At 41.4% G+C, this 27,284-nt stretch overlaps 1 protein-coding gene and 1 long non-coding RNA gene across 4 annotated transcripts; both read left to right on the top strand.

The window, feature by feature from the left end:
* The first annotated feature begins 1,195 nt into the window (after positions 1-1,195).
* On the top strand, positions 1,196-26,876 carry LOC115375150 (purine nucleoside phosphorylase-like). 3 transcript variants are annotated; one of them, XM_030074504.1, is made up of 6 exons: positions 1,196-1,288; positions 21,159-21,328; positions 21,436-21,539; positions 22,657-22,832; positions 24,499-24,689; positions 25,656-26,876. In XM_030074504.1, exons 1-6 carry the CDS (start codon positions 1,245-1,247, stop codon positions 25,865-25,867), a joined length of 897 nt encoding a protein of 298 aa, XP_029930364.1. In that variant the 5' UTR covers positions 1,196-1,244; the 3' UTR covers positions 25,868-26,876. The 3 variants fall into 3 exon arrangements, with proteins under 3 accessions (XP_029930364.1, XP_029930365.1, XP_029930366.1); XM_030074505.1 differs by lacking the exon at positions 1,196-1,288 and adding an exon at positions 15,771-15,822; XM_030074506.1 differs by lacking the exon at positions 1,196-1,288 and adding an exon at positions 18,043-18,226.
* Positions 2,452-3,629, top strand: LOC115375154 (uncharacterized). Its single transcript, XR_003929694.1, has 3 exons — positions 2,452-2,790; positions 2,997-3,101; positions 3,192-3,629. It is a non-coding gene; the product is annotated as an uncharacterized LOC115375154 (long non-coding RNA).
* Positions 26,877-27,284: the final 408 nt, after the last annotated feature.

Genomic DNA, 27,284 nt, shown 5'->3' with positions numbered 1-27,284 from the left:
ATGACAGGCCGGTGACTCTGACCAAGCACATGATGGCACAAGATCTCTGTGAGGCAGGTCTTGCACCACCTCAGATGAATGATGAGCTCTTTGGCCCCATCTCACTCTGCAGAACAGGCCCACAATGGTGTGAATGATGCCATGATAAACACGCAGGGCTTTGATTCCTCCAGTGTATTGAAGCTCAAAGTGCCACATTATTAGAGCGGCACACAAATGGGATTATGCTTTGGCCTGATTCAACTCCGGGTCATATCATGAGGTATGACTCTTCTGTCGTGGGATGCATCAGAGAGGGAGAGGAAGAGGAGGAGGAGCTCGCGCAGAGCTGACTGACTGGGCCTGGACTGACTGGGGGCAGGATGGACAAGGACGGAAATAAACTTTAATCTTCCTCAGAACCTCCCACTCCCTCTGTGGTGCAACTCCCCACCCTCTGCCTCCTCACCCTGAGCTGTTTTTGACGCTCTTTTGTCTTGATGTCAGACTGTAATATTTCACGTTCAAATAGAACCAGTCTCAGCCAACTACGAGAGAGCAGAGGCAGGAAGCCTGGGGCCATTTGTATTGAGGGTGTGTGCGCATGAAAATTATGCTGAGCAAACATCTATGCAAAGATTGGTATATGTCAGAGGGAAACTTGACCTGAAAAAGTGTGTTACACCAGGGTGTGATTTGTGGGGAGGGAACCGAGGAGGGAGTGTTTTTGAAACATTTTAATTCATGAAAATAAATCAGATCAGACAATGTAGCCTGTTAGGCTATGTCTTGCAGGTGCTACATTAACAATAAGGAAACTTGAATTTCACCACTGCATTTGCAAAAAAAAAAAAAAAAAAAAAAAATCACACTACTTTCATCAAGTAGTGCAATATTTTCACTCTCAGTGATGTGATGTCAAGTTCATGCCTGGTCCTTTCCTGACCTGGACACATAGGAGAAGTGATCATATACAACAAAACAAGAGGTTAAGTGGTTAAATTTAACATGCCAGAAATAAATCCCTGAGCACTCATCACAGTACTGTGGATAGTACTGGACATGCCAACAAGACACTGCTGAATTCAGCTCTATTGTCATGGTTTTGTGTTTTTGTGCTTTTGTTAGTCTCTTGTTTTTCTGTTTTCCTGTGGTCTCTTGTCCTGTTTCCCATTAATATTTTCACCTGTGTCTGGTTAGTCTTGTTTGCCCCTCCCAGTGCCACACCTCTTTTTCTGCTTTCCTGTGGAGGTGTCACCTGCGGCATGTCGTCCCTCTTTCACCTTCATCTCTGCAGATCTTGGCGCAGGTAAGGAGGTGACTCCTGGTTCATTCCCTGCATCGCCCATTTCTGATTTTATTGTTGTTTGCACTAGACTGTCCTCACGTTGTAGCGCTTTGCTTAAAGGAACAATGTGTAGAATTTACAGTGATATTTGGGTAGAAATGGAACTTAGTATTCATATATTTTTTTTTATTAGTGTACAATTATGTGGAAATCAGAATCTGTGCGTTTCCTTTCGCTTAGAATAAGCCATTTATATCTACATTAGGGTGCGGGTCGACTTCCGCTAGGGCTGCCATGTTGTGCTGCCATGTTTCTACAGTAGCCCAGAACGGACAAACCAGACAGGACCTCTGGAGAGCGCCTTTCGCGTTTGTGCAAATGCACAGGTAGATCGGAAGTCGGCTAACGAAGCCGGGTATATATTGTGTGCCGCACGCAGGCTTGCCATTTCGTCTTTCGAGGACTGGAAGAGAGTGTTTTGAGAGTTGAGTGTGAGAACTTTGATAAATGGAGGATCACACGTATTATTCAGCACAAGAAAGAGCGAGGAAGGGCGAACCTTCCCCTTCAAAGAAGCGAAAACGCGAAGAAGCCAAACGACTTCGAGACAGACGAAGACAGAAAACACGAGTAAACATCGGCGTGGCCTTTCTCAGGTGGAAATCACTAATGAGGGACAAACATTTCAACAGTGACGCCGGAGTCGCCTGCTTTCTGCTTCACAGGTAATGTAGACTCTCTGTGTAACTGCTACGTTACGTGGTGTATGCTTGCTTTAGCTTGAACCTGGCCACGGGGATAACGTTAGTTACCAGCACAAGTAGCCCAAGTTACCATGTTGTCACTGTTGAAAAATATTTACGAAGCCCCCTGCCCCCGGGGATTAGTCGAGAAGACGTGTAAATGTTTGTCCTGGCGTTACAAATCCATGCCCACGCATCGGGTGTGCCATCGGGTTTGCAGTCCATGGGCTCAAACTACTCGGGCACAAATTGGTAATCAGGCGGTAGGCACAGAGTTCCAAACCCAGGGCACAGATTTACGCGTGGGCCTTCTTTCCCGCAGACACCGGGGGGCTCCGCACAATATCATGTTTTTAGTTGATCTGCCAGCAGTGCTATACTTGATTTATTTTGATATGTTTGTAGAGAAAGCCTGATCCCCGCATGTTGGGACACAACAGAATGTGCGAATGTATCATGTAGCACTTATATTCTTAATGTTGCTGTTATTTCTCTAGCTATGAGCGAGGTCCTGCAACATCGACCCCTATGAAGGGAAAAACCCCTCAAGGCGCAGCTCCAGCATTGTCCAGCATAGGTACTTCAAGTGGGACAGACAGGCAAGTAATTTCAGTGAATTAACTGTGCCGTCCTAATATGTTTGATTATAAGTAAAGTAGCTTATTTATAAGTTTTTCTTTCTAAATTCATGTTTCCTCTCCGTATGTGTGATATATGGATCATCATCACAGTCTTGACATGTGGCATGGTGCCAAAAACCTGGCCAAAAAAATTGCTGCAGTAAGTTTAATAAGTGGATCATGTTATTACCTACGTATCTGTCTTAAAATTGATTTGCCTTACATCGGAGTATTCAGCAATGTGACATTGATGGCAGAGATTATGCACACTTTCATTTTAATCAAAGACAGCAAAAGTTGATTTCTGGCTGAAGGTATGTTAATACCCATGTCTAATACTATGTTTGGTTTGTTTGTCTCATCAAGGCAGCAAAGATAAAAGGACAGTCCCTTCTCCTCAACTGGCTAAAAGACATCATAAACCATTTTTGGTGGTGCTGTAAGACAGCTGACACAACCGAGGAGTTTCTTGTAGGCACACAATTTATATATTTTTTTCTCTCAATCAGTTAATTCAATGCCATATAAATGCTTGATTTATAGTGCTCTTGGTTTTTGCAGACACTGTGGACTGGTATCCTTCATCATGTTTGTAACCATCACACCTGGGAATATGGAAGCTGCCAACATGACCACCTGGAAGACACTCGTGAAAAGGAGTGGATCAAGAGGGACTCGAAGTGCCACAATGCGCTGGTGGACATTGTTTACAAAATGAGACATAATAAGCTCTTGAAATGTTTTGTCTGTTTGACACTAAATGCTGCATTTTTATGATTGTGTGCCAGCAGATCTATTGCTATTGTCTACATAAAAATGTGTGGCCTACAATTTCTTTATAAATAAGTCTTTCATTTTACAAATGTCAGTATTTACAGTTTTTTACACATTTTTGGTATCAAAATTGTAAGGTACACTTGTCCCTTGTAATGAACAGTACATGCATACATTGTGTGTGGCAATATGTCACAGTGACAAATGATAGTAATTAAAAGGTAACTGCAGTACTGTCATACTTACCATATAATTATATATAAAGTCTATAAAGTCTATAGTTTATGTTTACATGTATATAATTGCAGTAAATAAAGCACATATATTTGATGATTGTCTTTCTTTATTGCACTTTGAAAAAACCTCAATGGAACAAATACAAATGAATAAATAATTATAAAAGCAAATGTATAAATATAGAGAATAATAACAATTATAATGAATTAAAACTATAACTGTAACATTTTTTTTGCCTTCAAAAAAGTACCAGATGTTGATATTGTTTTGATGCCCTGATGATGGACATGCAGGTATGTGAGTACTTGTGGTAATGTATGGACATACCAGAGGGCCTGAAAGGAAACTCAGATGCCAGGTACGAAACCAGTGTAGTGTCCTTGGGGATCAGGGAACCTGTCCCTGATCCTCCAAACACAGCAGCTGGGGATGACACGTCGGTTTCCCTGCCCTAAGGAACCATGTTGCCAATAGATGAAGTGTCTATAGGCAGCATAGCGGTACTCCCGGTTGTCATCTCCAGGCCCACTGGCTTGGCCTAATACCGTAATGTCCTCCCGGTACTGCCTGTGAATACGCAGAAATCCTTCAGTAAGGCAGTACTGGGAGAAGTGTGGTAATAGGCTGACACAATTATTTGGATCCTGGCCACAGCACTTCCTCTCTAGGTCTGTAGGCATATCCCTACAGTTACCACAAGTACACCATGGCACCCCTGGCACTCCAGCAAAAGGTGGGGCACCATGCCTGCGCTGATACATCGCCAGGGCATCAAAAACCAGGCCTGGCTGCCTCTCCAGAAGCTGTGAGGTGAGCTCCCTGTGTTCCTCAAGGGTCATCTCCTGAAGAAATTTCTGAGGAAATAAAACCCAGGAAAAACGCAAATAAGTTCCATGATGTCAGTATGGTAATAACACTGTAATAGTTTGTAAGCTGTCTAGCATGTTGTCAACGTCTAAAACAATGACAGGCATTTACAAAATACCAAAATATCTCTTCATACTGTTCTTGTATTGTGTAAAATGATTTATTTGCCTTGTTAACGTAACGTTTCCCAAACAATGACTCACGTTACACTGCAATAACACATCGACCTACAAATTACAGTAATGTAACCATTGAGCTGCTATATAAATACCACTTCGTATTGTATTGGTATCGTTCATATCGCACAGACCAGATAGGGGAAAAAAACATACAATAAAACCATTTCATAAGAAACGTTACCGACCTTGGTCGCTTCTGTTCGTCGGCTTTGCAGGGCCTCCACTCTCTCCTCATCTTCATCTCTAGAAGATGCCGCTCCGGCTCCTCGCCCTCGACTCGCCCTGCCCGCTCCACCACGTCTTCCTCTCCGCCGTCTCCCCCTCCCTCTCCCTCTTTCCTCCGCCACGTTACCGGGAGGACTATCCGGTCCTCTCCGCTGCAAACCGAGGGGGGGGAATCGTCCTGCTAACTTCCATCACTACCAGACGACTTAGCTAAACTTAGCTTGTACTTGCATGCGAACCAGCTAGCCAACGTTAGTAATGAAATGCTATCACAATGCGGAACAAGTAACAGTAATATTAGCGATATTACATATAGACATACAGACAACATGAGTCATAAATAAGTTTTATCTAAGCGAACCTCATCACCCGACGTCAAAGACTCATTGAGACTCGATGCACCCGTAGATGACATGATGGCACTTGTATGGCACGCGAAGGCCTCCGTAGCTGCTCCTCCTCGGTCGGAAAGGGAGGGGGAGCGAAGCGGGGTGTTCACTTGGTTGCAATCTGCAACGTCAGCGCTAGATGCCGCTAAATCTCACACACAGTGTGTAAAATTACACACTGTTCCTTTAAGTTTTTTCAATGGCCTGATGTATGAAAATGTGTCATCTCCATAGATAGTACTACGGAGAAACACACGCACACACACATGCATGGTCTAAAACATGTTAATAGCAGGCCTGAGCATCAACATTTGGTCGGCTACCTTATGCTACCGAGTCCAAACGAAATTCTTTGCTAGTGCCGAGATTTAAATGTGTTATTCAATAATGTGCCAGGCCGCCTCACCGGACACCAGCAGGACTGTCGGGTTCACGGTTCTCATGTCAAATCAGGCCATTATTAAAACAGAATCACAGGTGGAAAAATCCTAGATGTGCATTTTTCTTGGCTGAGTTCATACAGCACACTGCTGACAGGGAAAATCAACAGAGAATGTTTTGCTATTTTATTATTTTAATTAATTCGCTTTCTTAAGCGCGTCTTCTTTCAGGAGCAGTATGACAGCGGGCAAAGAGACAAAGGTTCCCCACTGATTTGGCCACTTATACGCAGAAAAATAAATAAATGAACTGGGGCCTTTGTTGTGTTTCTCAAATCTGATTGTTTTTTTGGGTCCTGCATTGAGGAAGGCAAGGCTGTACCTAATGTGCTGCAGCTTCCCTTCCTTTATGCTGCATTGTGTGTGTGTGTGTGTGTGTGTGTGTGTGTGTTGATGGTGGGGTAGAGAGATAGCTACCAATACAAACAAATATTAATCTTAACATTATTGAAATATTTTAATTAGGGGTGGTTCACAAAATTCAAAGTTCAGTTTGTATCACAGTTTTCAGTTCAGTTCAGTTCAGTGTGTTTTTTATAGAACAATTTCAACATGCTTTCATTTATTTGGCAAAAAAAAAAAAAAAGTTCATAAAAAAACAATTCTGGCTAAGAACATAAAGAAAATAAACACTTACTGACACATATTGTCAAAAAATATATATATATATATTGAAAGAACAGGTTTCAAGTGTCACTTGAACAAAGTGCAGCATTACTGCCACCTATTGGGCATGTTTGGCACAAAAAGACTGCCTGCTTTCTACATGCACCATGTTGCATTGTTGGTTGTTTGGCCCTGTCTGAATCTGCATGGATCTGCATAACCTCCACGCCAACTGATAGGTTTCACTTTTATTTCTGCTCATGCCTTGAGCCGAACATGACACATGCCCCGAACCGTGACTACTGAAGCGAACAGTTCCGATTTTTTACTTGAACCATTCCATCCCTGGTTTTAATGCATTGTTTAATGTTTTAATGTTATTGTGTTCTGCCCAACCAGCCTTTTACTTGAACTGAATTGAATTGAACTGAATTGAATGTGTTATTGGTTTCAGTTATTGCCACATGTTATGATTTTGTGCATTGACAGCTCTTATTTTTTATCTATTTCTGCACTTTGCCATGTGCCTGGTTTTATTATTTCAGAAGTGAAACAATAAACACTGCTATTTTTTAGCACATTTATTTGCGTATTCATTGCCCATCTGTATTTCCTGATTGTGAAATCAGGCCCAACTGAATTTATAACTGAACAGTCCTGCTGCAGACAATTACAGCAGCAGTATCGGTGTTATTTTAGGGTGAGCAGAAGTCCCAGTTTGTCTGGGATTTTCCTGGTTTCAAGCTTAGCATCGCAAGTCCCAACATATATCTGTACAACACTAAAATGTTTTCCATCTTTAATACCAAATTGTCTTTTTCGCTATTTACACCCCAGTTTGAATCTACTGAATCTAATGCTGCCAGGGTCAAAACAGTTGCAAAAATAGGATGCAGAGAATGTGTCACAGTCAGCCATGTAGCCTTGTGCACGCTGACAAATGCCTTCACTTTTCTTTTAAAAGGTATCTGACTATCAGTGCGTATATTATATCATACCAATGCAATCCTTGTGTTTAGTGTTTACTAGTGTTATCATACAGTTTGCAGATAAAGCAGGTTTTGGTGGATTTTGGGAGCCTGAAAACAATTTCTGGCCTGCTGAGGCTCTGTCAGTGGTGTTGAAAGGTGCACTCAGTAGGTGTGTTAAGTGCTGAAACGCCTACGGTGCGTGCAGAAGTGTATACATGTGCTTGTGCATAAACATGCGGTCCCTGTTTTGGGGGTTTGAAAATATGATCACATGGTATTTGCTGTTGATATTTTACTTGTTTTTTATTGCTTTTATCTTTATCAAAATACTGAAATAAAGTTGGGATTACTGTTTGTATTGATGTGAAACTGGTTGTTGCTGTGGTTTCTGCTCAGCACAAACACAGTCCCAAGCACATCTGGTTGCCTTTAAGTTTTGTTTTGTTTTGTTTTTTTTGCCAGACACATGTTTTTCAAACACAAATAATCTATTTCCTCATCATCTCCTCCGCTCACTTCCCTGGTCTCTCCGGAGGGCACACGGTCCTGTTCCTCAGACATTAGCTAACTTGAAAACCATGGGACAGTGCGGAGAACAGATCCTCCCCTGGCTCCGGCGTGTGTGTCAGAGAAACCAGGCACGCTACTGCATCACAGGAGAGAGAGCATAACAACAACAACAACAACAACAACAACAAATGACAGGTAACACCTGTGCCACTTAAAGTCAGCCTGGCTCTGCTCCTCTGAGTTGCTCCCACCTGAATTTGCCCAGCAGCTGAGTTTAAACCACACACCACCAACACATCACGCCCCACAAAAAAGTAGTTCCCAAGATGAAAATATGTTTACCGACATAAACCAGCTCGGGGCGTAGACTGTTTACAAGTCAAGTCAAGTCGAATCACTTTTATTGATAATGCACATTCAAAAACAATAGGAGTCTACCCAAAGTGCTTTAAAACGTGGCAGAAAAGCCAAGACTAAAACAGAAAACATGCACACACACCAGAAAACCCCACAAGTATTAAAATAAGAAAGAAGAAGTTAGGAAGAAATTAATAAAACTGAATAAAACCACCAACAGATAAAAACAGATAAATGAAGAATGGACTTGACATTGAGCAACTTCAGCCTGAACTAAAAACAAGAGGAAAAACGTGGATCTGAATTTGATTTAAAAGTGTCTGTGCTGGGACGGGTGGCTATCTCAGAGTCTGGGAGCAGCGACAGGAAAAACTCTCCCTCCTTTGCTTTTCAGACGTGATTTGGGGACTGAGAGAAGCTGTGGGAAGGATAACCTCTGTGACATTGGGGCGAAATATGGAATTCACAGATCAGTGATGTATTGTGGAGCTAATCTATGTAGGGCCTTAAAAATCAATAATAAAATTTTAAAATCTGATCTGTATTTCACAGGTCACCAATGCAAATGAGCCAGCGCAGGTGTGTGAGGTGTTGTCTTTTCTTAAAATTAAAAAAATTTGAATCAGCTGCAGACGAGAAAGGTCAGAGATTGATCTGATCAGAGATCAGAGCCCAACACACACAGAGGTACAGCAGTCCAGTCCAGAGGTGAAAAGAGCATGCATGACCTTTTTCTTGGTCTTTATGAGATAAAAATGGCTTTAATGTGGCTTTGGCTCTAAGATAATAAATGCTGCCATTAACAGCACTAGTGACTTGTTTATTATTTGTTTATTTATTATGTCAGATCTGTTATATCTATTCTTTGCCAACTGTTAGAGTGTTTTTTTGTGGAGGCTCAGTAATTACAGGCTTCTCTCAGTTACAACTGCATAGTGCATATTTGTCTGAATGTACACTATGCTCCAGACTCATAATGAAGCAATGACAATGTGCCCAGTAAGTAAACGGCAGGACTTACATTACATTTCTCTGGACGCACACACAGCCAGGCAAGCAACGGATCTTTTTATTTTGTTTGTTTTGGGGTTTTTTTACCCAGATGGCTGTGGTTTTACTGGACATAGCAGAGCATGCCTCAGCAAGCTCCGTGACCGTCTCAGCCTGTGCTCTACTTCACATGATAATCGACATGCACCTTTGCAAGAATACAGAACAGAAAACCTCAATTATGGTGTGACAAAAATGAGAAGTTGCTCTGCGGGCAAAGTACGGGCTAGTTTTATGTCTAAAGCTTGGGAAATTAAGCAAACTAGATTCAGTAATACAAAATTAGATCAACTTATTTGATGCATGTTACATATGAAGGCATACAGAATATATAATTCGTGTTTTCCTATCATTTGTATATTTTCCCCTATGTACTTGGAAACTGATAGTCTGCTTTGTACTTGTTTGGGCTAGGAATCTATTGATACATGATACTGCAGATTTTTGTTGTTGGAATGAATTTAGCCCATCTAAGTGTCCCTGTATTTTAACACTATTTAAATTCCAGTATAGTGTTATGATGGTCACTGTGAGTGTTAATCAACAGTCATGTAAAAGTTGTTTTAAAATCTGCAGGGAAGCCTAGTTGCAGCTGCAGCCGTGCCAGCAGGGCAAAGAGCGCAAAAATCATGTCCCTTCGTAAATCAATGATCATCTCTGTCTTAAACCCAACATTAAACCTTCAGGAGAGCTCACGCCTGGTTGCAAATCCAAACAAACATTAGGTTAATAATAAGTTTTTAAGTTACTGTTTTGCTAGCTTACCCAAAAAGTGACAAAAAAAAAAAAAAAAAAAACCGAACACAAGACGACGAGAATGCACATCAGGCACACAGCAATGTGGGACATAAGGCATCAAGTTTTCAGGGAGACCCACAACAGACAAACCTGCTTCTCTCTCATGAACTGGTAAGACTCTGCTCGGCCCCGTCTGCATGTCACCCCACGTGCCTGGGCCTCGAAACTGCCTGTCCTGCTGTATAATTCTCAGAACGGTGGCTGAGGTCCCATTCCATCTGTCTTGCGGTTAACCACCTAATTTATTCCCTTCTCCCGTTCATTCAACTCATCTTCTGTGACCGTTAACGTTTTGAGGAGTTTTATCTATGTTGGCATTATGTTAGCACCCAAGAAATCACAAATAATCATGATTTGATTTGATTTGATTTGATTTGACAGATCAGCAAGTCCTGGCAAACCATCCAGACATTGCTGTAAAGAACAAGTAACAGAAAACTGCAGTGGTCAAAAATCAAGCAATTCCTAGAAACAGGAACATCCTGAAGAAGGAACGGGTTAACTAGAAATACCAGCGAGTGAAAGAGGAAGTGGAGAAGATGTGGAAACCGGAAATCAAACCAAATCATTGACAGTGGCACAGATAGTTGTGGCTGTAATATTTTTATAGGATATGTTGGTAGGACTATTTCATGCAGTATTACAAATGCAATATCTTAACAGATACCCATACTCGTTGCTGCAAGATGCTCCATAATGGTTAATCCTGTATGTGTACAGTTAGGTTCATAAGTATTTGGACAGTGCCACAATTTTCATAATTTTGGACAAAGTAATAGTCCAAAGTAATAGTAATTGGACAAACTATACATAACATACATAACTATAATTTTAAGGATTATATTCAATAATTGGAGGACAATCCTCTGCAGTCTATGATTTCCTGAAGTCTAGAACCCGTGGACAACATCACCAAATTCTGAGTTTCCTCCCTTGAGATGCTCTGAAGCCTTTACAACAGCTGCCTTCAGGTGCTCCTTGTTTCTGGGTCTTTCTGCCTCCAGTTTGCTCTTCAGCAGGTGAAAAGCAGCTCAGATGGGTTTAGGTCTGCGGACTGACTCAGCCATTGAAGAATATTCCACTTCTTTGCTTTCAGTAACTCTTAGGTTGCTTTCGCATTGTGTTTTGAGTCACTGTCCATCTGCACTGTGAAGTGGCGTCCCATCAGTTTTGTAGCATTTGGCTGAATCTGAGCAGACAGTAGAGCCCTATAAACACCAGAATTCATCCCGCTACTTCCATCAGCAGTCACATCATCAATAAACACTAATGACCCAGCTCCACTGGCAGCCCTACATGCTCATGCCATAACACTGCCTCCACCATGCTGGACAGAGGATGATGTGCTCTGCTTTGAGTCATGAGCTGTTCCTTTCATTCTCCACACTTTTCTGTTCCAATCAATCTGGTGCAAATTAATCTTCGATTCGTCAGTCCAAAGAACCTGGTTCCAGAATCGGTCAGGCTTTTTTAGATGTTTTTCTGCAAAGTCTAATCTGGCGTTCCTGTTCTTGAGTGACACCAGTGGTTTGCTCCTTGTTGTTTACTCTCTGTATTTATTTTCTCACAAACGTCTCTTGACTGTAGATTTGGACAATAAAACGCCTGCCTCCTCGAGAGTGTTTTGGACTTCCCCAGATGTTGTGAACGGCTTTTTCTTCACCATGGAAGGAATTCTTTGTTGTTGTCACCCACTTTAGATGTAGTCTTCCAAGGCTTTTGTTACTGCTGAGCTTATCACTGCATTCCTCCTTTTTCAGGATAGACCAAACCATTGATTTGGCTGCTCCTACAATTGTTGCAATTCTGTTTGATAGATTTTATTTTTTGCACCTAATGATTGCCCCCTTCACCTGCATAGACACCTGTTTTGATCGCATGTTGAGAGTTTGATTAACAGCTACCAAATGCAAATGCAAACACTTGGAATGACCTTTCATTTTCTTAATTTCTCATGGAATGATGAGACAATAGGCCCCTCCTGTCCGAGAAACTGCTTTTTAGTTAAGTGTCCAATCACCTCAGAGCCTCTGAAAATGGATCGACAATGTAAAACTGGCTGTAATTCCGTGAAACGATTAAGTCCATATTTTTGTTCAACCCCTTAAATTAAAGCTGAAAGTCTGCACTTCAGTCACATCTTGATTACTCCATTTCAAATCCACTGCGGTGGTGTCCATATTATAAATATTATAATATTGTGTCACTGTCCAAATACTTATGGACCTGACTATATACCTGATTGTCACTGGTTCATGATACCTGTGCTCGTTGTTGGCAGCGCAGCCCCAGTTTGAGTGAAGCACGCCTTCCTACATGACAGTTGTTCATTATGGATTAACTTAATTAAATACGTGTTATAGCACGTTGTCATCTGGTTTCCAGTAAGTACAAAGTGTTAGCAAGACAGTGACCTCCCATACTGTGAAAATGGCTTCAGCAGTTTCCAAGAACAACTTGCATAACAGATAGGGAACTTGTTTGACACATTCATTTGCTGTGAACTTGCTGTGAACTTTCCTCTGAACATGTCATCAAAGTCTTTCAGTATATCTATGCTACCTCTTTTCCATGTTCTGACCTGATAGTGACCCTGTGGGCAAATAATACATATTCATTTGTGCACATTATTGTTTCTGTAGGTTATACTACCTCTGTGCTTTAGATCTTGTTTGAAGGAAAGCTAGTCACAGATACAGTATGACGGAGCAGCATGCAAGTTCATTGCTAAGCTTTGATGATAACTATAGTATTTATCAATGTGCCACAATGCTACATGTGCACACATTTGGATTCTTACTGTAAATATGAGACACATTCACACATAATTTCTGATTTGACTTCTGTAAATACACATCTGCTCTCTCAGTTTCACACATTGTTACATTCATACTCATATATTGATAACCTATACATTTTGATACTTCATACATACATAGAAAATATGCTTACATATTTCATTTATTTTATATATTATGTTCTTACAAATATACATACATATACATATACATATATACACAAATATAGGAAATATTCTTATACATACTTATACATACTTATATATTTATATACACATACACATATGCATTACATCTACATGTACATCATATACTTACAATTACACTTGCACATACAATATATAGATCTTATTTTGTGATCAGAAACAAAGTATAGTTTAAAGTAGCAACTCTCTGATAATTCATAAATTTTACTTTATTTTCCGGAGGTGTTTAAGTTTTTTCACTGTCATGCACAGAAGAGAGTTTGTAAAGGAGGGTTCATGCATTTAGTCATGTGTATCTGTGTGTGTGTGTGTGTGTGTGTGTGTGTGTGTGTATCTGTCTGCAGCTAATCTTGCATACTACTGGGCCTATCCGCCAAATATTTTTTGTGCTCAGTTATGACCGTATGATCTTGTGGTTGCCGTGACTCAAAACCTTCAAAAATCTGTTTTATACCACAACCCTTCACTCCTCTGAGCCAGCCAATAGGGGGCACAAGTGATCAACTACTGCTTCAGTCTGGAATCTTGGTTTTATTTTTCTTATTTCTTTCTGCTGGGGACATCCAGTAAAGTCAAAGATAATCAATCCTGTCACAGCTTTAAACACAGTTAAAATGCTGTCTTCTTACAAATAATCTAAAAGCTAACGAACGTGCAGAATGCACTTTAGTTGGCAGATTCTTTTGTTGGCATTTTCACTTTGAAATTGATATTTTACATTGCTGGGCTTTTGGAATTGTTCCTGCCCTGAGTTGCATGCCAAGGTAAGACAGTTGTGGCTTTTAGACATTCAAATAGACATTACAGCATTGTGGTCATTTGAAAATATTCAATAATGAAAGTCAGCTGTTAAAATGACCTTGTCAGTTAACTTATCACTTATGGTAGCGATACACTGGGCAACATTTTGGATAACATGGCCAACAGCCTGCCCTCCTCTCTGCTACCTACATGCCTCCAGACACACCTGGCAGAGATCGGCACTCTACTCTTCTAATTAGATGATTATATCAAAGCTATATGTCCTCTGTTCCAAAAAGAAAGCATATAATTGAGTAACAACTGTTGAGTTAATTTATAAAGTTTCCTATATGTTGAACTTTTAGGCTGTTTTTGTCTTTTAGTTGGAAAACCTGCAGCAAATACCATAAATGTGCCTTTGAGCAAGGCAGCTAAAGTAGAACAGCTCTAGTGGAGCAGCTCGGTGGCCAACAGCGGAAGAACTCAGGTTGAACTCAGGTGCTCTCACTTTGATCAGTGTGTTTTCTCTGCCTTAGTAACACTTAAACAGTGTTATTTCACACATAATGTGTCTGGGAAGTCAGCCAGTCCAACACAAAAGGATGAAAACATTTAATGTAAAATGAATGCATGCCTATGCAACACAGTGACACATGCATGAAAGACATATGTACATGCATGCATATACATATGCTTATACATACAGTATAGATATTTGTATAGTATTTGCATAAATTTGTATACAATTCTTTGGCATCTTCCACTATTATGAGGTGTGGGGAAAAAAGTCCAGCACCACCTTCCCCTCTGGCAAAACTGAAAGAAGCAGTTTATTTGCTTGACAGAACATGTTAGAAACGTGTCCAAAATAAATAAATAAATAAATGAGTGCACACGTACACACCTGCATAGATACAATGAAACACAAATCAAACACAAATGCATATATGTGTTTAATATATACACATGCATGCAGTAATACATACACACATAATATATAGTATACATACACAAACATGTGCACATGAGCAGTGAAAGTTAATCCAATTTGTAAATGCAAAGCGCATCACACCTCTGTTTGGATTGCTGTAGCTGTATAGAACTAAGATGTATAGAACTGTATGAGAGTGAAACAGGATTGTGCGGTGTGTGTGTAGTATGGAGGCTCCACTTGGCAGGTTTATGTGGCCAAAATGGAAATTGGCCTGTGGACAAAGGAACAACAGGCCCTCACTGCATCTCAAAGTTATGTTGAACTTGTTTACAGTGAAATGACACACAGCGTGTATAAAAAAACCTGCATCTGTTCTGTGTCTCCCATCTAATGCAACTCCTTCGGCGGGTGTTTGTTCTCCAATTAGTTTGCACAGCAAGTGCACGTTTGTTTGGCGTGCCAGTTTCCCTATGCACCAAGGCCGACAACCATCTGAATGACAATCAGCTGTTACATAAGAGTGTGTAACCAGAACACAGGCTGCTCTGTGCCCTGTCACAGCAGGTACAGGAGACACACACAAACACACACAAAACACACACAAAACACTCAAGCATGCAAGCACATTCATATGCATGAGTGAGTAGGAATGCACTCATATGCACACACACACACACACACACGTATAATTAGTGTTTGCATAAAACGAATAGCCTCTGGGCATATTCTTGTTCTCTCAATCTGTTTTACCCTCGTAAATGTCTGGTCTCACTGGCATGGGTTGTCTCTCTCTCTCTCTCTCTCTCTCTCTCTCTCTCTCTCACTCTCCCTCTCTCTCTCTCTCTCTCTCTCTCTCTCTCGCTCGCTCGCTCACACACACACACACAGGTATGCACAAGAACACACACAGGTACACAGGCAGGCACATTCCATTCTTCAGCTCCTCACCTGTAATCTTCCTTTGCTGATTTGAAATGAGAGACACCCAGGTTCTTCCTCAGCACCACCCACCCAGGTGCCCTTAAGCAAGGCGCATAAAACTACCTGGACCGGTGGAGCTGCTCTTTGCAGCAGAATGACTACGATGCAGAATGTTGCTGAGGGAGAGCGGTATGTATTTTGTTCTAAATTCCAGTAAAATATAGATAACTCAATAACTTTCATATGCCAATGCCTTAACCTCTGGACTTCTTGCTGCTGTGGAGATTTTCTCAGAAGTCGGTTTCTCGGAAGGTTGTGACATAGAGCGGCACAGTTTTAACTATGAAAAGAAATTATGACAAAGTGGTTTAGTTTGGTGAATAGTTGGAAATAGTTGGTTTTTTTTCTGCTGGATGGATTGGCATGTGACTCCTATCTGCTTCCTAAAAGTGATTAGCCTGACCCGTGACACTGTAACTCAGAACTCCTTGGGTTTTAAAATGTGGTTGGGGCTAGAGTCATGTAGAGAGACAGCTGTCCTGTAGTTTCTGTGCATGGCTGTGGTTGGGGAGACATCACAGCTACACTGAGTTGCATCAGCCCAAAAATTGTCATGTTGTAGCAATTAGGCCTGCAACGGATGTCCCCTGCTGCCTTCAGGTGCTGCTGGAGATTTTACCGTTTGCTTAACACACTTCAGAGTTGAGTGCATCATAAAAATGCAACAAAATTGTGTATTACTTGGAAAAATGTCTGTATTTGGCGTAGGATTACAGGAAAGGATGAATTTTCTAAGATGAACACGTGCACTTCCTCTCCACACCCATGGGCGTGAAGGAGATGAGCAAGCCAGAAAAATTGTTGATGTGCTATTTTTGCTATTGTGTTGTACTTTTTGCTTAAATTTCAAATGCAACAATATCCTCTCCCTCTTCTTAGAAATGCAGGAACTTTTGCTGCCACAGCTACATTTACAATTTAAAAGAGCTACTTTTTAGTTTTGCTTGAGTAATTGTTTTTACAGTGGCAGTTTTAGGTCACATTGCAGCAAGGTAAGACTACCTCTGTAATGCATTTTGAAGGATCTATATATTTATTTGAGAGTTTCAAAGTACATCAAAATGGAATTTAGTTCATCAAGATTTAGACCAGGGATTTTCAAACAGTGGTTCCTGACCCACTGGTGGGTCCAAAGTTCCAAACATAGAGACAGGCGGGTTGTAGGAAGACTGCATCGGTACTTAGTTTTCTCAGTAACAGAGGATGGGATTTTTCCAATCATGCAAAACAGGCACAGTTTCTTCCTCTGTCAGCCCCCTTGAAGCACCACTGACTGTGGCACCCATTGTAGGAGATAATGCCTGAAGAATGGCAGCAGCTCTCTTAACCAGCTGACAACATGGACATCAGAGCAGCTGATGTGCTGCCTAGACAGTAAAGAAAGTAAAGACAAAAAAAAGGAGTCACATAGAAAAAAAAATCACATACTGATTATGGTTTAGTGGCCTTTCAAGGACCAAAAACAAATATAGAATTCACTATAAAGTCGAATAAAAGTACAGTGAGAGCTTTACTGGCCAACTTGTAGACAAATTCATCACAAATCACAAATTATGTGGTGGGTTCCAGGACAAACAATCCTTGCATGCGTCCTTGGAAAATCTGGCAACCATCTGGCAATCAGCCTCCCCTAGACTAATCCCCTTAAGACCCCAACACCTCAATAAACAATTCATTTTAACTGCGGGAAATAGATTGATGATACAACAGCTGCAAAAAGCTCTTAGTCACAAATTTATTTATATTGCTGCAAAAGCTGAAACGATGTGAAACAGACTGTATAAACTTGTGGGTAATTAATGACTTAAAACATTGCATTCATCTTTTCCTTTACTTCTTGCAGCACAAACCGCTTGATTTGTAAAAAAAAAAAAAAAAAAAAAACGAAAAGAAAAGAAAAGAAACAAGATACAGGATCTGCCTTATTATTTTGCGCCAAACCTGGAGACCAACGTGGAAAGCAGGAATATATATTCATTTATTTATTTTATTTTATTTTATTTATTTATTTAGTCCCAAATTAAGCAGACTAAATTTTCACTTTCATTTTCATTTTGGGTTTTTGGTCATGGTCATTTTGGGTCACTGGTTAAGTTTGGATTATTGGTTAAACTTGGGTTAGACATGAGTTGGTTATCGGAAATGTTAGGGAAAGGCTGCAGAGAATTAGTGCCTGAATGCATGTTTGCTCATTTTACCGGGGTTAAAAAAAAAAAAAAAAAACTGAGGACGCAAACGCATCACAGGCGCATATCCGCATCTGACCAACGCCTGCGGTCTGACCAATCAGAGCGCCGAACCGCCTCTCACGCAGGGCTGGGGGTGGGTGAGGTAGCTGCTAGTGTCTAGATGCGTGATGCGTGAGCCATCAGGGGTGTGTGGGCCGGTATAAACCCCGGGCTGACCCTCCATCTGGGACCTCAGTGTTGACAGCAGTGACGTGGATCCACGCACTTCTCCGCGTCGCATTTCACCAGTTTGTCCGAAGAGCGCCGCGTTTCCTGCCCATCATGTTCCCCGATACTGCGGCTAGGTGAGTTATCAGCACCGCGCTTACAGAAAAAAAAACATGTTCCTGTAAAATCCACAAGGATCTACCAAGCCATACCGCGCTTAATAGTGACGCGTTTGCTTTTCCCATGTATTATTTACATCCTGTATGGGCTTAAAATGTAGCTGTGACGTGCGTATGGTGTCCCTCTCGAATTCATTATGGCATCACCCTGCGTCGGCTTAAGGATCTGTTTTTATTTATTTAAGGAAACACGTTTTTCCAGTGTATGCGGTTAGGAGGGGTCATTATAGGCTGTCTGAATAATAATAAAGGCTGTTTTGAACGCCCCTACTGCAGTAGGCGGCTGGGACAGGATGCCTATCATACCGACTTGTGAGCGTCCTTGGCGGGCAAGCCTGTCGTGTAAAACGTGCTCTTCCGCGCATCAGCCCGGGGCGAGACAGGCAGGAAACACACGGCCCCAGTTTGCCGTGCTCGATGATGATAAGCCGGAAAAAACCCACTCTGCACAGTGTGAGCCATGAAGTTTCCGCCGTGACGTTATTTCTCTGCAAACACGGTGACCTGTGTTCGTCATGATGAATGCGGCTCTGTGGGATTACAGTGTGAGCTGGTGTGTTCAGACTCAGCCGGTGAATTCAGATGTTGGGACACAGATGTTGCGCTCGGCCTCGTGCGCAACATCTGTGCCAAGTGCGCGTTGTTTTTGTCCTTGCGTTGATTATAACACACGCAAAAACATGAGTGTGTGGTGTGGTGAGGGATGAAAGGGAGCACGCGATGTACAGAACAGTCGGCACGTCACCTCCGGCATCTCCTCTTCCCGCATCTCCTCCTGGGTGGTTGGTATAGATCGATTAAAGGGAGTCAATAGCGGCTGGAGGCTTTTACCTGAATTAACTTCATCAGTTTGCCTCGTGGAAATGTTTAAGTGGCGTAAAACACATAAAAACAACAAAAGGGGAATGTAACAGCAAAGGCAAGGGCTGTAAAACTCAGATGGTAGCTAAGCAACCTATGCAACACTGTCAATACGAGAGAGAGAGAGAGAGAGAGAGATACTGTTAATGTCTGGAGTATGAAAAGGTCCTCATCACTCAGACATTGTCCAACTCAAAAGGCTTCAGTGTGTGTGTATGTGTGGGTGTGTGTGTGTGTGTGTGTGTGTGTGTGTATGTGTGAATGTGTACGTGCACATGGACATTCCTCCAAAACTGGGAATGAAATGAACTTTGATTGGGACGATGAAGGTGTGGTCACACACAAACACAGACACACACACACACACACACACAGAGCAGCTGGTTGTTCCCAGAATTTTCCGCTGACATTTTTGGAAATCCACATGATCTGGGTCACGGCGTTTTCGTCTTTTTGTTTTGGAAGTTATCGTTACAGCATTAAAGCTTTTGCACAGTCACACACACACACACACACACACACACACACACACACACGGATGTCAAGTGTGTGTGCGTCTGTAAATATGATTGTATCAAAACAGTGCAGTCATCTGACCTCACCTCATCTCACCTCTCTCTTTCTCTCTCTCTCTCTGTGTTCAGTTTAGTGAGCCTTGCAAGGAAAAAGTACAATTTATTAAATTTTTTCAAAGCTTTGATAGAAAACTGACAAGAAAATGACAATAAAAACACAAGAAAATATAATCATAAGCTATTATAAGCAGTCATGGTATCAGAAGGTTCTGCATGGCTGTAGAATAAAGAAAGACAAAACAAAATAAAGAATGTAGAGTACAATAATGCAGTGGTTTTCAAAGTGTAGTCAGGGGACCCTCTCGGGTCCTTAAAGGGTTTCCATGGGGTCCTCAGTAAAATGGGGAAATACTTAAAGGCAGCATGAGTCATGTTATTTGGTTGTGGTTTGTAAACACAAGTCACAATTTGGCCCTCGTCCCTGGCTAAGCTGGCTGCTGGCAGAGAGTTTTTGTTTCCATGGATGGAGATAGAATGAAATGCTCAAAATCTAACGTTGCTGTCCAGCAGATAACAGGCCAACACTTCATTGCTCTTCCTCCTCTTCCTCCTCCTCCTCCTCAGTGCTCGCCAGCAGGTGAAGGCCAGCCCCAGATTTGCTCTAGTTGTGGAATGAGCTTTGGCCGCTCGTTGTTCTGCCTGGCTAGATTTCCTTCTTTCCGAGATGTGCAATTTTTGTAGCTTCCTATTGCATCTCGTGCTATTAATCTGCCATGGTGCGCTGTGATTGGTTGGGAGCTACACACCCACTGCCCAAAGGCCGACACCCAGAAGAGTCCTGAGATCAGCAAAACAAGAAAACCCTCTGCAGACACACATACACACACACACACACACACACACACACACACACACACACCAACAAACACTGCTAGGAATTGTACTGGATTCATTATGTCTTCACTTATGATAAGCTGATTGGTATTTTCATGTCAAGGTATGAAAAATAACATCTTTCAATACACGTGTCTGTGATAAAAGAAAATACCAATAAGCTAAACACTGCTTTTAGCCCATAAGTGATGACAGAGAGGGATTATTTTTGTTTGAGTCATACATTGTTTTATTTTAGTAAAATCGTACTCATTCTACCTTTAATTTCACTATAATTTCTCTAGAAATTGTCATGATACAAAAAATGTGAGTGATTACCATATTGTACCAACATTATGTTTAATCTCAGCCTTTCGATATCTGGACCTGAACAAATTAATGCTTAACACAAACCAAATGACCTTCATATTAGGATCCTCCAGCACAGAGTTACATCATATGGTCAGTGTGAGGCTCCCGAACATGAAAAAACAGCAAAACACCAGGACAAATTTAAATATTAACTAAGAGAGAATATAAAATGCAATAAAAAAAAAGTCAAGTAAAATAAAATCTCTCTCTATCTCTCTGTATCTCCCTCTCTATCTCTCTCTATCTCTCCCTCTCTCTCTCCCTCTCAGTTACAGCTATGAGGAGTGCAAAGCCACAGCTGACTGGCTCCTGTCCCACACCAAGGTGCGCCCCCTGGTGGGCATCGTGTGCGGCTCAGGCCTAGGCGGGCTGGCCGAAATGCTCAAAGAGACGGACGTGTTCAAATACAAAGACATCCCTAACTTCCCTCAGAGCACAGGTACACTCTCTATAACACAGCTGCATCACTCTGTGTGTGAGTGTTTATGTGTGTTTGTAAGCTCTAACGTGTGATTAACTGCTTGCGTGTGTGTGTGTGTGTTGCAGTGCATGGTCATGCTGGCCAGCTGGTTTTTGGAACGCTAAAGGGGAAGCCATGTGTTTGCATGCAGGGCAGGTTCCACCTCTATGAGGGCTACCCCATCCAGAAGGTGAGTCAGGCTTCAAATCAGTACCAGCTCTCACTGCCACTGAAGTGTTTTTGTTTTTGTTTTGTTTTGTTTTGTTTTGTTTTGTTTTGTTTTTTGTTTTGTTTTGTTTTGTTTTGTTTTGTTTTGTTTTGTTTTGTTTTGTTTTGTTTTGTACCTCCACTGCTGAAGATGAGCAACGGCTGTGTGCCTCAGTTGTTTGTTTATTTGCCTTATTAGCAAAATAACTAAAAAACGAATGGAGGGATTTCCATGAAGCTTCATTGAGGAACTGGTAATGAAGGAAGGATAAACTGATTCAATTTTGGATTATCTAGGTCAGGACCTGAAGGTCAAAATTCACATGTTGGGTTGGTAGAAAGATGTAGCTGCTGTAGGTGTGTTCTGCTGATGTGGGGGATTGTGCAGGAAGGTACCATCAGGCGGTCGCTCTCTCGGACCGTTCTTCTTACTAACTTTTCTTCCCTTCAGAATAGTCATTCTTACACACGATGAAATGCAGATTTTGCATATTTGAAAACTGCCCGAGCTAGATAATCCACCATGCCAAACATGAAGCCTTAATGTGGTTTCATCAAAGTTTGTGTTTTAGCTTATCTTTTACTCTGCACATGTTGATTTTATATCACTGCTGCATTATGTGACATTTTGCTCACTGATGCAGGGGGGGATGCTCTTCCCCTTCATAAAATAATGCCTCAAACATGCGTCACCCCAGCAATGTGTCTGTCACATCCATGTTTTCATATTTGGGATGAACTGAATTCTCCACATACCAACCTTCTGACTTCCTTGTACAGGGAAACCTGTGCAACCTTTGCAGAACCAAAGTACCGTACACCTTGTTTGATGGGCTTTTATGATCTTTATATGTTTTTACATATTCTGTCATATATTTTAACTGTGTTTACATGCTTTACTCTTGTTCACTTGGTTTTAATTCATGCCTGATATATTTCTCTCATCTTTGGACTCTTCATTACTCTATCGCTATAGGGAACCATAATTGCTTATGAAATGCAATTCAGTACTGTCAGTGCTGTTATGAATGCTGTTATTGCTACAAGTGTGTGTGCAAGTACTTTTCATGACTTTTCATGCTATTTGCTGCATTCTCCAGATCACGCTGCCCATGCGCGTCTTCAAGCTGCTGGGTGTGGAGACGATGATCCTGACCAACGCCGCCGGCGGCCTCAACCAGGACTTCAAAGTGGGAGACATCATGATCATCAAGGACCACATCAACCTGCCCGGCTTCTCTGGAAACAACCCGCTGGTGGGACCCAACGATGAGAGGCAGGTTGATGAGGTTGAGGAGATGGGGGGATGATGATGCATGGACGGAGGAATGAGTGGAGGAATGGATGAGTAGAGTCGTGTGAAGGGATGATGTGTAGTGATGAAATATAGGCGGAGGGGATCAGTGGATGGTTGGCTGTTGGGATTAAAGTTAGTTAGGAGTTTTCGAAAGCTGATACTGATGTTTTTGCTCTGGAGCTGCAAATAGCTGATGTTTTCATCACTGCCTATTAATTTTACCATTTTATGCCCCCAAAATCAATCAATTTCCTAGAGCTTTATTATTAGGAGGTTGCAAAATTTTCTGAAACAGCACTCAGGCCAACACTAAAACTCTCCACTGAAACTGATGCATTCTTGAAGGCAGGGTGATGCAAATCAGCGATGCAACAGTAGGTGAAACTTTAACTCCTTGAACTCCATTAAATGCATAAATACCTTCAAAGTTAAAAATAAAACCTTCATTCATATTGAATGACAATGTCACATACATATTCTGTATCTGCTGGTTGCAGGCTTGCGGTGCTTCATTGAAGCTGTTGCGCGTTGATATTGAATGAAATATTCAAACTCAAGAGGCAGCACCATTAATTCACATAGAAAACTTCTAGATGTCTTGTGCATCATTTTATACACATTTCCCTGTAATTCAGCAGGACATGTTTGGTGTTTTGGAAACTGTAGGATCTCCAGTACAATTCAAAATAAAATTCTGATGGTTTGAACAAAGCAGCATGCATGTGTAGTGACAGTATGCGTGTCGAAAAGACAGTGGAGAGAGTTTGCACCAGCCGGGTACAAGAAGAGCTTGAAAGGGATCATAACCATGATTTATGAAAGGGATGCATCAGGAGATTGCCACATTGGCCAACTTCCCCTTTAAGTGACAAGACATAATAATCAGCCATGTGTCCCTGGCAGGTCGTAAACTTGGGTGATATCAAGTATTGATCATTACCCAAAGTAAGAAGGTTGATCATTTCACCATAAAACATTAAAGAATAGCTTTGATTACGTGGCCTGTAGAGGTCAGGTCTGTTTTCAGCAACAGAATACTTGCCTGCCATGCAGTTATTAGGTGTACACACTCAGTCACCCATTATAGCCTGCAGGACATGGCCATCATCTATGATTAATTACCATTTGTACTTAGTTTACCAGTTGCAACATAAGTTAAAGTGTTAATCGAGCATAATAATACTAATTTAACATATTGTTAAATTATTGGAGTCAAGCCAAACTAATTTTCTCATCACATCTTTGATTCATTTTGTCCAGCATTTGCAAACTGTAGACTCTCTGTCCAGTCAGAGCCATATATTGTGTAATTGATTGATACTTTCAGTTTTCAGTTCAGTTAATTCAATCCAAGTCAATGGAACACTCACAAGATGTCACCAAAATCACTCTGTCCCTTTAAAATGTCCTTTAAAAGTGTATTGAATCGTATCGTATCGTATCGTATTGAATCATATCGTTGGCCAAATATCGTGATATATATTGTATCGTGAGCTGAATATCGTGTATCGTATCGTGAGATTAGTGTATCGCTACAGCCCTAGACATGAGGATGTTTTTGCTGCGTAAGTTCACCTTAAAACTGAAAGTTTATTGGGAGCGGCACAGCTGTGTGGTTGAATCAACGGCGTCCTCCTCCCCTCAGGTTTGGCGTCCGGTTCCCCTGCATGTCCGACGCCTACGACCGCAAGCTGGTCCAGGTGGCGCACGAGGTGGGAGCCGAGCTGGGATTCAGCGCCTTCTTGCGGGAGGGGGTGTACTGCGTGCTGGGAGGGCCCTCCTTCGAAACCATCGCCGAGTGTCGCATGCTCAACAAACTCGGGGCTGATGCTGTTGGTGAGTCTGGAAACACACACATGCACACGCACACACACATGCACACACACACGCAGGCACGCAGGCACGCATGCACGCACATTGGGTCCAATCCAATCCAACTGCCACACACAAGAGGAAGTGTGGTTAGATTACAAGAATTGGTAAAATAACACATGAAGTAACTCGTTTCCACGAAATGGATTCTGAGTGTGCCAACATGGTAACCTTTTACATCAACATGCAGTGCACACACACACACACACACACACACACACACACACCAAGGTTACTGTAGTCGTGATTTTTTAATTAGTTCTTTTATTTAGCTTTGACTTTTTGTTTTCAATTTCAGTTTATTTTTAATTCATTTGTTGGTTTAATTTAGTTTGTATTTTTTTGAAAATGCTCAGTTTTAGTTCAGTTTTTTCTTACATTCACTCTTAGTTTTAGTCTTCTCTCTAATATGGGGTATTTTTCAGGGACGGGATTCAAAAAGCTCAAGAAGTAAAAAGTATTATGTACTTAAAATATATTCACTATGCACAGATGAACAAACAAACTAACAAAAATGAAAACTAAACACACCATAAAAGTAAACACACAATGCAGTTTCATTTAATTGTCATTTTTTTGTAAAGCCTCGAAAATGGTTTTTCACATCTAGATTTTGGTGTTTTGTGAGTTTCCATTAACAATAATGACCACACAGCCACACACACACACATACACACACACACACACACACACACACACACACACACACACACACACACACACACACACACACAGCATTAATATTACCACAAGCCTTTATTTCAGCGCTTTATAAATGTAACATGACTGATTATGATGTAGTTTATAATTTTCATCCCCACATTGCAGCATATGAGTTTTATTGTCTCTGTGTAACATGTAATTGGTGCAGTGCTGTCATGTAAACACCAAACTAACATGTCCTCCTCCTCCTCCTCGTCCCGGGGTCAGGGATGAGCACAGTCCACGAGACGCTGGTGGCTCGCCACTGCGGCATGCGCTGCTTCGCCATGTCGCTGATCACCAACATGGTGGTGATGGACTATGACAGCCAGGCCAAGGCCAACCACGAGGAGGTCCTGGAGACGGGCAGGATGAGGGCGGTGCAGCTGGAGAAGCTGGTGTCCACGCTGGTGTCCCGCCTGGAGCTCAACGGCCTCTGATGTCCTCCCGCCGCCGCCGTCCCCGACCAGCTTCCTGCCGCGTGCGCGCTCGTGGCACCGTCTTAGCGTGCTTGTCAGTGCAAAGCTTAGAGCCAACAGACTCAACACTTTATCAGCTGGCTTCGTAGTCACACTTACCGCAATATCAAATATTTTCATTTACTAATGGTTATGTTAAATCTATTTTTCATATGCAGGAAAATCAGTCTGCTTGTTTTTTTATATAAATACATTAATAACAGCGGGGAAATGTTTGATTTAAGAGAATTTTAATAATAATAATAACAATACTGACTACTATTTATTTCTTGTTTTCTTTTACATTCCCTGACACTCCATGATTTTACAGGGGATTTTTGTTTTTTTCAATGCAGAGGACCAAGTGATAATTAAACCGTCATGGGATCATGGTTAAAAAAGGTGCAATTAATAATTTCATGAAGTGTAACAGAGATATTATATGTTCTTAATATGTATAATAATATATTTAAGTGGACTACTGTAAAAGGATGTGGAGTTTTTTAAGAGTAGATGTAAGTACTGTACAGTACTCTAAATTACCAAGTTGTTTTTTTATCAGTGTGGTTTCTTTTGTATTTTATAGTACTTCAATATTTGGAGTATATTGTTTTATGATAATGACAGCTGTTTGTTTTTATTACACTGCATATGTGAAAACACTATGCAGCTATCAGTTTCATGCTCATCATCAGAACTCTTAGACTGCAAATAAAACTGATAAAATAAAACAATAAATGCCTCAGCTACATTGTAGGTGTGGCTGCCCGTAGGTTAAATAACAGATATTCCAAATTCACCATAAAAATATACTTGGTCAAAGTCTTTGCATGAACTTGCCTCTTCACTGTGTTAAATATTGACTGGGTTCCTGCTGTTTGTCTGTGCTTTTGGCGATACTGTACAAAGAAGCTGTGCCTCTCTCTTCTTCTCACTCTGGGCTGCAGGGGCTTTACTTTTTTGCAATAAAATGACTCAACGTGAAAAGCAACACTTGTGAGTGATACTTTTCAGCCATCGCAGGAAATAACCGCTTTAAAGGGAAAACCCCATATTTGCATCTTTTGCTGTTGTATTTAGTCAGTGTGTGATGCTCGGTGCAGTCCGCGAGGTATTTTGGAATGAACTTGCTGTGATTTACATTTTCGGTGTAATGGCTTTACTTACCCGCTTCATTTACCTCTGTTTCAGTTAGCTGTTTCCCAGAATGACATTCAACAACCCCCGAATAATGAGCCTGAGTTTCTTGCACTCAGCTGTAGCTAATACATATGGAAAGACCAACTAGCGATACCACAGAAAGAGCAAGAAGGCGATTTTTTCTCGCTGGAAAAAAAAAAAGAACCAAAACAAGAAGTCTGCTTTATTTGCAAGGAAATTTCCTAGTCAGGCGGTATTT

The sequence above is a fragment of the Myripristis murdjan genome, chromosome 17 (genome assembly GCF_902150065.1).
Source record: "Myripristis murdjan chromosome 17, fMyrMur1.1, whole genome shotgun sequence".
NCBI classification, from domain to species: Eukaryota; Metazoa; Chordata; class Actinopteri; order Holocentriformes; family Holocentridae; genus Myripristis; species Myripristis murdjan.
This window is presented reverse-complemented; position numbering and strand designations above follow the sequence as displayed.

Excerpts from the sequence above, each read along its gene's own strand:
- LOC115375150 (XM_030074504.1), top strand. The coding sequence starts at position 1,245 with ATGTCGTCCCTCTTTCACCTTCATCTCTGCAGATCTTGGCGCAG. Across the intron at positions 22,833-24,498 it reads GTGGGACCCAACGATGAGAG|GTTTGGCGTCCGGTTCCCCT; the intron begins GCAGGTTGATGA and ends TCCTCCCCTCAG. Across the intron at positions 24,690-25,655 it reads ACTCGGGGCTGATGCTGTTG|GGATGAGCACAGTCCACGAG; the intron begins GTGAGTCTGGAA and ends TCCCGGGGTCAG.